Source organism: Natator depressus, chromosome 19, assembly GCF_965152275.1.
Source record: "Natator depressus isolate rNatDep1 chromosome 19, rNatDep2.hap1, whole genome shotgun sequence".
Classification (NCBI taxonomy): Eukaryota; Metazoa; Chordata; order Testudines; family Cheloniidae; genus Natator; species Natator depressus.
The window spans coordinates 10687336-10698989 of record NC_134252.1 but is presented as its reverse complement, the minus strand read 5'-3'; the positions used below and the strand labels follow the sequence as shown (position 1 = coordinate 10698989).

Here is an 11654-nt window from a genome sequence, read left to right as displayed (position 1 = left end):
TTCAGGGGTCACAGAGATGGAAATGACCACCTTGTCTCTACCATCCTAGGGACCACACATCAGTCACAGACCGTGCGCAGTGAATCAGTGTGGAGACTGCTTTTGTGCAGTGACATAGCTCAGAATGCTTTTGCCTTCCTTTTCTCCTCTCCCCTCCTCATAACTGCTCAGACGAGGGATCACTCAGATCTCCAGCAGCATGTTTCGTCTTCTGACACACAACACTGTGTTTGCTTTGCCCCTCTGGCTCCTAGGAATTTCATCCTGGGTCCCCCGGAGGGCAGACATCTTCATATGTCCCAGACGGAGAGGTAGCCCGGTCCCAGATGATGAAAGCTTTGAGGATTAGGACAAGGATTCTGAATTGGACCCAGAGACCCCCCTCCCTAACTGAATAAAAGCCACCTACGCTCGGAAGAACTTCCAGCTAACTGGATGTGTTAGGCAACAACGGAAGTGTCTCCCAGGAGGACAGAGGGAGGCACTATTACTTGGGATATTTTACAACAAGATTGGCCAAAACACTAGAAAATGTGCCATAGTGAAGAATCCTGCATTGGCTCCAGGGAGATGGGCTGGGGGCTCTGACACTTCTTTTCAGTCTCCAGAGTCTATGATGAAGGTGGCATTAATTGGACCCAACACTTTGTAATTTATTTGAGGGTGAAGCGGTCTCTTTCCAGTTACTCCCCTCACCCACAGTGATCTTCCAATATCTCCCTCCCACATAAATCAAGCGGCAGCCAGATGTTATATCACAAATTATCTTTATTTTTCTCTTATGATTGTAAACAAGAATACAGTACTTTCCAAATCACATGGAACAAGAGTCTGTGCAACAATGCAGAGAGATTTTCAAATGTCTAAAGTGCCTCTTACATTCGCTTCCTTTCCAGATTCATGCAAACCTGAAGAACATATAGTACCCTGAATAGCTGTCCTCTGAATCTGGCCAGCTGGACACGTGCAATCTGTCTCACTGGGACAGAAACTTTAGTTAATTGAATAGTCTCTAGTGCAATGGTTTAGAAAGCAACTCTGATCATCTGAGCCCTTGGGTTTTTATAGGCACAGTCTAGTATTGCAGCCTTCCCTTTTTCGCTCCATTTGTCTATATTTCATACAATTAAAACATTCCATTACCTAATACCACCCAGGGTACTCAACATGCAAAGGAGCCATCATGAGTTTTTTGTATTAAAACAGAGTGAACACTAGAGGGCAGCAAACTACAGAGTTCAGAACAATCTATTGTCTTGAAAAAGCTGGCCATAAATAGCAATAAATTAATAAATAATACATAAACATTTAACCACAGAAAAAAAGCTGGTTGGGTTCTGATCCATTGTTACAGGGGAAACAATGGATCTCTGATGTGGAAAATAATGTCTGACGAGCTGAGGTAATTAACCAGGCTGTTTAAAAGCCAAAGGAATGAAAAGATATTCTCTCTCTCTTTTTAAAAAAATGCACCATCAATATTGTGTCAAAGAAAATAGTCATGGAGGAGCTCTCACACTCTCAAATATACTTTATTTATTTATTTATGGATAAAAATAAATATATTTTTTTCTTCCTTAAATTCTAAAAGTGGAAAAATAAAGGAAGAGAGCAGCTCATGCACACTAGGAAAGGGGAATCAGAGGAGACACGGAATCTTTTAAGAGCTCTCACAAAATCTCTGTGGTTGTGCAAAAAGGGGAACACCATGTGCAAATGGGTCTTTGGACTGAGGGCTGATGAGTCAGACATCGCTTGGAGATCTGGACCTGAAAGGCATTGTGGAAGAGAAGCACCCACAGCACACAGTCCACAGCACTTTCTGGATCTCTTGGTTCCTGAAGGCATAGATAACGGGGTTAATCATGGAGTTGTAGGTAGCCGGGAGGATGGTCATGTAGGTATAGAGGGCTGGGTAGGTGTAATCTCCCAGGAGGCAGTAAATGGCAAAGGGCAGCCAGCAAGAAGCAAAAGTCCCCAAGATGACAGCTAAGGTGGAGATGCCTTTCCTAGTGGTGACGTAGTGTGAGGTGGCCAGGAAGTGTCTCTGCACAGCGATCTGGTGGGCGTGCCTGCAAACTATCTTGCAGATCTGTACGTAAAGCTGCAACATCACCGCAAAGACCATGAAGAAGGAGATGGAGAGGATGATGAGGTTGTTCTTGGTCAGGGGCTTCACGATGCTGCAGGTGGAGACGTCTTTCAAGCAGTTCCAGCCCATGACAGGCAGCAGCCCAAAGCAGATGGAAAACCCCCAGGTCAGGATCAGCATGATGTAAGTCCTGGTGACCGTCCTTTCTGAATAGTAAGTCAGTGCATTGTAGAGGGAAAGGTAGCGGTCTATGGTGATGGCCAACAGGCTGCCCACGCTGGCAGTGAACGAGGTCACCAGGAGCCCCACAGTGATGAGGTTCACCACCTGTGACTGGATGCAATACACAAAGGCAAAGTGGAATATAAGGCCCATGCCGGCTAGGAAGTCAGCAATGGCAAGGCTCCTGATGAGCAGGAACATTGGAGTCCGGAAGGCAGGGGTGTAAAATATGACGGCTACCACAATCGCATTCTCACAAGAGATGATGGTCCCAGAAATGCAAAGCACCACATCCCAGGGATTCAGGGCAAGAGGTTGCACCACAGAGTCCAGGTTCAAGGAGCTGCTGCTGCCATTACTGGCTGCAAACCAGCCCTGCTGGTCTTCAGTGGAGTTGTGGGACATGTCCTTGTTCATGACGTCCAGGTGTGACCTGCAGAAGCATAGCACCAAGTTCCATTTAGTGTCATCCTGCACATACAAAGGCTCTGGCATGCAAACTGACTTGTACCTGTGAGTTACTCATGAGCATCTCTGAGCACTAATCAGTGTCCAGTCTCTCTTGGTGGCAGATTTCAGGGGGCTAGGCTCACCCACCTTGCTTCCCATTGGCTTTCTCCAAAAGCTGGCTCTGATCAAAGCTTACAAGCTAGGCTACGGTGTAGGTTCAGTTGATTTAAGCTACCCAGGTGTGCAGCATGCTCACGATTTGCTCCTACAGGGAGGATATTTCTGGTCAGTTTTGCACTGGTTTTTTTTTTTTTTTTTGGAGCAGGCAAAAAAAAAAAAAAGGAGGGGGGGTGGAGAGGGTGAGGGGGCAGGAAAATCCCTCATCCAGTTGTTTCCTTGCCTGTGTTTGCTTCCACTGAGCTGTATGCATTGCACAATTGCAGTGGATAAATACTCCACACACAGCTGGAGCTAAATGTTTTGCCACTCAGGGGCTTTTACTAACTTAGCCCTAACTGCTGATGCTGTAAAGTTTATAGAGCTAAATTTCCATAATGGAAAGAGCAAGGTGGGCATCGCCTCTCTGACCACTTGCCTGATTACATTTTTTGTCGCCTTTTAATGCTGCATCCCTTGCTTGGGCTCTGGCAGATCTACTCTGTCACCCGCCAAAGAGCTGCTTTCTCAATCCTGCCAGGCATCTTAATTTGCATTAGTATTGCCGAAAACACTTATTTACTGCTCCTTCGTGGCTGCTGGGGGGTTGGTTCCCCCCCCCGTGTCCTTTGAATTTTTAATGCAGTTCTCTACCTCGAAAGCTGCACCCTCAGATCAGTTATAACCCCAGTCTCTAGATTAACATGAGAACCTTTTCTGCTCCGACTTGCCAGCGAGTGGAGCGGGACTTTGCTTTACATTTAAGGCGCCGGGGGGGGGGGGTGAGGAATCAATAACACCCCTCTCCTTCTTTTAAACCTTATTTTTGCTCTTCTGCAAGTTCCAACGCGCCCGGGGGCCCAGGGCGTCTGAGCTGCGCCTAGCTGCAGTGGAGGGGGACGCAAAAAGGGCTCGCCCCCCCATGCAGAGGGGGGCTCCTCACCTGGTGCGGTGGGGCAGGGAAGTCCGCCTGGATCCTTTGCGGCTCCTCCGCGGATGCTCCGGTCCTGCTGGCAGGATGCAGGCGGAGGGCTCCGTTCCATGGGCGGCTGCAGTGAGACGGGGCTGGGGGAGACGCCGCGGAGTTATAGTGAATTAGCCCCTTTTGGGGGTGACTCACTCCCTGGGTTTTTTTTGGGGGCGGGGGGGTCGATTTGCCGCTGCCTGAGCCTGCGGCTCCTCCTGGCTCTCTGCTGGGTGACGTCAATGAGACGCAGGAGCCAATCACCTGTGGGGCGAGGAGCGGCGCGCGGCATAGTAATTGGGTTCCCACTGGAGAATTCCATTCATAAACCGCCCCCCCCCCCAGCCCGGGGCTCGCGGGAACGGTCAGGTGCCTCCCCCCCCACCAGTCCCTGCCCGTCCTTGCAGCGCCCGCTGCTGCGGTGCAAGCGGGGGGCAGCCCCGCCAAGCCATTGCTCTGCGGTCTGCCCCACTTGGGGGCGGTGCCCCCCAGCCGAGGCTGTTCCCCGGAGCGGTGGGGTCCTGGCATGCCGGGGGGGGAGGGGAGCTGCTTGCTTGCTGCAAACTGGCGCTGAGCGGGGCTCGGCTGCCCGTGCAGTGGGGCAGGGACCCCAAAGCCTTCAGGGTGAGCAGGGGCGGGGTCAATGTCACGCCAACAGGGCCAGTGGCTCAGAGCTGGGGGGTGGCCAGAGCCCCGCGCGGGACCGCATGTCGCAGTGATCCATCTTGGAGGAGGCGGGGGGGGCGAGTTCCAGCCCTAGCGGGGTTCGTGGGCGCATTCCCCATGTGGGTTGACAGAGCTTGCGGCTCCCACAGCGCTGGGGTCTGAAATCAAGCCTGCAAAGCTGCCCCCCACACCCGGGGAGGCTGGGGGTGGGGAGGAGGGAAGCACTCCCCCCACACCCAACTTGGCCCCTGGGTCCAGGGGCAGAAGCGATCCTCTGCCTCCCCCCGGGCTAGGGTTTCACAAGCAAGCGCTGAATAATTCATCGCCTGGAGCATAAGCGAGGCCAGCCCGGCAGCAGGGCTGGGAAGCGGAGCTCCGGGCAGACAGCCCTTCCCGCCAGGGCCGGGCTTGGAGAGCCGAGAAACGCCGAGCTGCTGCAGGGAAGCGTGCGTCGGGCGCAGGGCCCCTTAGGTGGCTTTTATGGGGGAGGGGAGAGAAATCCTCCTCTCCCTGATGTGAGTGTCTTGGGGGGCAGGGGGGGGAAGGCATCAAGCCATTAGGTGGAGTGTGCGTGGGGGGGTCTTGCACAGGAAGCTCCCCCCCATCCCTCCCCCAAAGCACGTGTCAGAGCGGAAGCAGGCTCGAGGTGAGCAGTGTGGGAATTGCACTCCCAGGCTGGGGGCGTGTTTCCTTGAATCGCTCTCACTGCAGGAGGCCTTTACAGGCAGCAGCTGCGGCTGCCTCGGTCCATGCCTAGCTAGCTGTGTCAGCTGGTTTGATGGGGCTGATCCACAGCTCCATGGGGAACACTGAGCGGGGAGGGGGGAAATCAGATGGATGGATTCCAAGGAGGGGGATCCTGGTTTTGCTTCGCTCTCCCCCCACATTTAATTGTCCAGTGTTCCTGGGTTGTGGCCACAGCAGAGGGCTGGGGGCTACGAACAGACACAAACTGAGGCAGGATCCCTTCCTCTCCTGCAGTTAAAACTTGGCTGTAAAGCCCTGATCCAAAGCCCAGTGAGTTTGATGGACAGCTATGGTGTCAGAGCTATGGTGATCAATACCCCCCACCTCACACCTCTCTAGATCCAGGGCTCCTACACATGCCTCTAACAACATGTGCCGAGTACCTCATTCCGTGCACCAGCTGTCCCAACAGCAGCCGTGGTGAAGCCAGGCAATCACTGCACTCTCAAATGAATTCACTCAGAAAAAGGATAAAAGACAAAAACACCCTGTCACCTGTGGGCAAACACTTTTCACATGGCGACTGCTCCATCTCTGATCTCTTAGTCCTCCTCCTCAGAGGAAACCTGCACCATCTTCAGAAGATGATCCTGAGAACTTAAATTCATAACTCTGCTCGACACTAAAATCAGGGACACTGATTTTATGGGCCATTACAATTAGTAACACACTCTGCTGCCTACTAACCCTCCATTGTCCTCCCACTTCAGAGATATTAATTGCCTGCTTCATTTTAAGTGGTCTCCTGCAACTCCTGTGAACCTTTCTGCTTAGCAATCTGTCCTGCCTTGTATTTAGCTTGGATGCTCTCCAGACCTGAAGAAGAGCTTTGTGAAGCTCCAAAGCTTGTTCCTTCCGCCAACATAAGTTGGTGCATTAAAGATAATGCCTCACCCACCTTGTGTCTCTTAGGCCAGCCCTACACTACAAACTTACACTGGCAAAACCACATTGCCCCAGGGTGTGAAAAATCCACAGGCCTGAGTGACATAGTTAGACCAACCTAACCCCGCCTGTCAACAGTGCTATGTCTCCCATCAAGGTAACTACTGCCTCTTGTAGGGGTGGATTAACTATGCCAGGGGGAGCACTCCTGTCTGCATAGTAGCGTCTTCATAGAGTATCAGGGTTGGAAGGGACCTCAGGAGATCATCTTGTCTAAGGGACCAATCTCCAATTTTTGCCCCAGATCCCTAAATGGCCCCCTCAAGGATTGAACTCACAACCCTGGGTTTAGCAGGCCAGTGCTCAAACCACTGAGCTATCCCTCCCTTCGCTAAAGCACGCTGCCGTGCAGCTGCACCAGTGTGGTGCTGTAGGTTTAGACAAGCCGGTAGTGAGAGTTTGGTATCATTGTTATACAGTGGGCTTTCTCAACGGTCTTTAGGCACCTCACTCCTGTTGAAATCGATCAGTGAGACTGAAATCAATAGGCGTGAGACACCTAAACACCTTTAAAGAAAAGGAGGACTTGTGGCACCTTAGAGACGAACAAATTTATTTGAGCATAAGCTTTCGTGAGCTACAGCGCACTGCATCCGATGAAGTGAGCTGTAGCTCACGAAAGCTTATGCTCAAATAAATTGGTTAGTCTCTAAAGTGCCACGAGTCCTCCTGTTCTTTTCACGAATACAGACTAACATGGCTGCTACTCTGAAACCTAAACACCTTTGAGGATCTGGGCTGCAGGGCCTATATTTTTAAAAGGGACATTAATGATTTTGCTTTTTTACTATATATATTGGGAAGCTGCTTTGGGTCATTTGTTGCTCACAATGGCCCTAGCTCTGAGCTCTGTAATCACTGTCTACATTTCAGCTATCTCCAGGTGCCTCTCTCCAAAGCAGCATACTGCCTTTTTGTGGTACATGTCTTTTTATTCTCAGGAAGGATGTTTGAATTAAACCAAAAGTTTTTATCCCCACTGTGGTGGGCGGGCGGAGAGCAGTTAAATTACAAGAATGTGTCATTTGGGGGTTATTTACAGCAAACAAACCCCAAAGGAAATTCGTTGTATTTTTATACAAAAGGCACGTTCCAAATGTGACAGCCACTAGCATACTGTAGCGAATGAAACAGAGGATGTTTGTCCTCCCTTTATGGCTGAAGCTTTCACCAGTGGAATAGCAAGCAGCCGAAGTTATATAATAGCCCAGTGCCAGTCATAGATCTGTAATTAGATCCTGGTAGAGCAAGCAGGCACTGGAAGGAGCCTTTTTGAAGTATTTAGGGGCGAACTCTTGAGTTGCACCAGCTGAATAATGGATACTTTTGTTCTGAAATAACAAAAGGGATGCAAATTTGATCCAGCCATAGGTGCCACCTGCCAGGCTATTTCTGGGCCCAACAAAACAATCTGCTCTTGATCAGTGCTAGGCTCCCGTTACCCCAAGGGGTGTTTGGGCAAGGAGCTGTTAATGGTGCTGAAAAACCCTTGCTCACTCTTGCACTTCCGCAGGTAGAGGCTGGCTAGAGAGCTGCAGGCCCCCGGGAGTTGGGGTCTGGCTTTTCCTCCAGCAACACTGATTAACCAGGGCTTTAAAACCTCAGCTTGTTGGTGTTGTTGAGTTGCAAATTTTCAAAGTCTTTTCAGTGAAAGGCAATGACATGTGGTTGAGAGCTGTACCCTCGCTCTGTGTTGTGGCACTGTCTAGCGATCAAGGCCCGCTGGCGTTTGGAGCTGTACCTTTGCACCATAATAGGCAATCTCTGCTCCCAAGATATGACAATCTAAACACATGAGTGGTGGATCTGACAAATGAACAGGGAGGAGGACATGGGCGCAGCGAAAAGCTGCTGTGGACTGTAATAAACAATGTGGAGTGATGCTTGTGGTCGATACTGACATAACACAAAGGCATGGTGTAGGGGCTTTATTGGCTAGTTTTATTTGGGATGGCTATTTACAACAGGGGATCAGCATTCTCCCTGGGTGTGTATCTTTTCAGGTTCTTATATTGAACCCATCACCCTGGTATCTGTGCCCCTCCTAATGATGCTCGAAGCAATGTGATTAGCATCGGTGGTTCCTTTTCCTTTTTTCTCTCCAGAAGGAAATTGCCTATGTGTGTTTCAATGATGTGCTTTTATTAATGAAGGTCGGGTTGAAGGAGTGTGATTTGCACTTGGAAGAGCATGTGGTTTGTTTTTCATTGTCCCTGCGATCTGCACTCGGAAAAGACCTTGGTTTGTTTTTCATGGTCCCTGCTCCACATGAGCTGTTGCGCTGGGTGCTCCAGCTTCCTGCCCACCCCAGAGCTGGCTGCATTTCAGCAGAGAGATTCACATGCATGTGGTTTGTACAGGCGGAGACACTCGAGAAGCATCTTGGGACCCACCCAAAGGACAGGCTGTCTGCGAATGTCAGATCCTTAACACCGTTGTCTGAACTGTGCTCAGTAGCTCCTGCATGTCGCTCCCACCATCACTGGGTTACCGGTGCTGCTTTATACAGTCCCAGCAGAATCCTTGGGGTGGGTAGGGGACTCTTTGTCAAACCAGCGTCTCGACTACAGTGGAGATTTCAGGATACGCTGCCCTCTTGATGTGCCTAGGTAACCGCATTTAATGGACATGGCAGATGTGTATGTGAAGGGAAGGGCTGGCAGCCATATGTACGCGTCTCTCTGGGGAGACACGTCAAATAACAGTGCTTAGCACTTACACAGCACGGTACATTTTTCAAAGCATTAGTTACATCTCAACATCAACATGGACAGGAAGGTTGGTCTTTGGCAAAAGCCTTGGATTGGACTCAGGAGCTGTCAGTTCAATTTCCAGCTGTGCCATTGACTCTTGGCCCAAGTCACTTCCCCTTCCTGGGCCTCCCAGCCTCTGGCTGGCCTGTTTGGATTGTTAGCCCTTGGGGGCAGGGACTGTCCAGATTGTTCTGAGTTTCCCAGGCAGGAGTAAACCTTTCCTGCCTGTAGAGCTTTCCATCAGCATCAATCCCCTACCTGCTGCAGTGTTTTCAGAGCTAAATTAATCCAAGGCCCTGGTGATGAGGCTTTTATCTTTCCTTTTGCATGTTATACGTGTTTTTACAAAACCACGTCTGCAATTGGATGCGCTCTGCATCAGTATTCTCGTGCCTGGAGGCAGATGTGTGACTCTCTTACTGCTCCTGGGGATTGCACGCAGAGCTGACTGGTGAGGCAGGGCCCAATCCCAAGTGCAGGGGGAGTTCTGTGGAGAGAGGAGGGGGAGGAAATTAATCATAATTCCTAAACTATGGCATCACCATGCAGCCCAACCCTCTGCGCTCAGTAACAGGTTAGCTGGGTGGGGGTCTGTGTAGCCAGGAGTTTGCTGGCCCCCTTCTTTCCTCTGTCTCTGTCCTCAAACCTGGGCTGGTTTAAGGCAATCTGGTGTCCTAGGCATGCTATGACACAGCTACCCACCCTGTGACTTCACCTCTGCCCCTGCCAGCACCCACCGCTCCAGCAGGGGCCCCTCCCTTTGGGAGCAGTAGGGGCTCCCCCCCTGAGGTAAGGGGCAGTACTTACCCCAGAGGCTCACGGAGTTGTGGGTGCTGTGACAAAGTTCATCCTCTGCCTTGGTGGGTCCTGCGCTTATTGGCGGATTTGCTCGCCTCACAGATTCATGGCAGCCCTCAGTTTGGCCACTTTTGCTCGTGGCTCAAACCTGCCGTTCACTCAGCTAACCTCATCACTGGCCAGCATGGGGAAAAGGAAGGAGAACAATCCCTGCCGTCTCTGCTGATCCACCATGTGGGTTGCGGGACAGGCCAGGGACCTTTCCCTCTGGTGGAACCCACAGTCCAGGTCAACTCCTCCTGTATCCAGCAGGGAGTTGGGGGGATGGGGGGAAACCGGGCCCACCCTCTACTCCGGGTTCCAGCCCAGGGCCCTGTGGCTCACAGCTGTCTACAGTGTTTCATGTAACACCTGTGTGACAGCTACAACTGCCTGGGATACTTCCCCATGGCCTCCTCCCACCACCTTCTGTATCCTCACCACAGGACCTTCCTCCTGGTACCAGATCACGTTTGTACTCCTCAGTCCTCCAGGAGCACTCCCTCTCACTCTCAGTTCCTTGGGTGCCCCTCACTGGCTGAAGTGAGGTCCTTTTTAAACCAGATGCCCTGATTAGCCTGCCTGTCTTAATTGATTCTAGCAGCTTCTTAATTGGCTCCAGGTGTCCGAATTAGCCTGCCTGCCTTAACTGGTTCCAGCAAGTTCCTGATTGTACTGGAACCGCCCCTGTTATCTTACCCAGGGGAAAGGGACCTGCTTAATCTGGGGCTAATATATCTGCTTTCAATCACTCTCCTGTAGCCATCTGGCCTGACCCTGTCACAGTGCTCAGTACCTCTGAATATCAGGGCCAAGGTGTCTCAAGTTGGGCACCCAAGAATGGCAGCCACTTCTGAAAATCTGGGCCTACCTGACTGCCCCAAGGTCCTGCAGTAAACCAGAAAGGGAACCCAAGAGTCCTGGCTTGTGGTCTTCTGCTCTGAGTAGGGGATGCTCCCATATGTTAATTACCATATGGAGTGTTCGGAATGATCTGCCCCTGGTGAAGACGGGAAATGGGCCTTTGTGCACATGAAATAAATAAACCCTAGTCAGTGGGTCTCAGCCATGGAGACTGACCTCCCCTGCCATCACTAGAGGGGATCCTGGCAGGGCAGGACCGAGATGTGTGGGCGAAGGCAGCCCTGCCTCTGTGTTTACAAAGAGGACCTTGATCTCCAGGGCTGCCCATCCTCCGCAGCGCTATGATCGCCCCCACGCGTGCCTTCCCCGGCGCTGTCGGCACAGGCGTGTTGCCCTCTCTGGCACAGATTGGATCTTAAACCAAAGAACCGGAGTCTTATCGTCCTACCTTTCGAATCTCTCCAGGCAATTAAAATGTGCTTGCTCCTCAATTTCCCCACTGTGGGGAGGTGGGCTGGAAAAGCCTCTGTGTGCATGTGGGTGTACGTGAGGCATTGCACTGACCTTGGGAAGCGGGATTCAATCTGATTGTGTTCCTCACTCAATTACCTCAGCGCCTCGCCGCCCACGTGGGCCAGGTGCAGAGATGGTTGGCTTGATTGGCTCTGCTGGGAATTTTGAACGGCCCTGGGCTAAGGTTCGTGGCCAGATGAATCGGAAGAGGACACTGCAGTGTGTGGTGTGAGGAAGGCCTGGATCCAGATACACACACATAGAATGAGAAGCTAAGCATGCAGCCCATGACAGCAGCACTGAAAAGCTGTGTGATGAATCAACCTGCGTAGGATACACAGGACTGGTGACTCACTTTGCTGCAGAGGTAATCTCCTTCCGACATGCTTGAGAGCAAAGCAGCTTCTACACCCTCACAAGCCGTAGGTTTTCTGTATCTCATCCC

At 51.3% G+C, this 11654-nt stretch overlaps 1 protein-coding gene across 1 annotated transcript; it reads right to left on the bottom strand.

Annotated features, from left to right (window-relative positions):
- Window positions 1–822: 822 nt before the first annotated feature.
- Window positions 823–3991, bottom strand: GPR3 (G protein-coupled receptor 3). Its single transcript, XM_074934280.1, has 2 exons — window positions 3864–3991; window positions 823–2747 (listed from the first exon to the last, which is right to left on the bottom strand). The coding sequence occupies exon 2, from the start codon at window positions 2729–2731 to the stop codon at window positions 1745–1747; it is 987 nt and encodes a 328-aa protein (XP_074790381.1). The 5' UTR covers window positions 2732–2747; window positions 3864–3991; the 3' UTR covers window positions 823–1744.
- Window positions 3992–11654: the final 7663 nt, after the last annotated feature.

What these genes read in the sequence shown, in the direction of transcription:
- GPR3 (XM_074934280.1), bottom strand. Translation starts at nt 2,731, where the DNA reads ATGAACAAGGACATGTCCCACAACTCCACTGAAGACCAGCAGGGCTGG.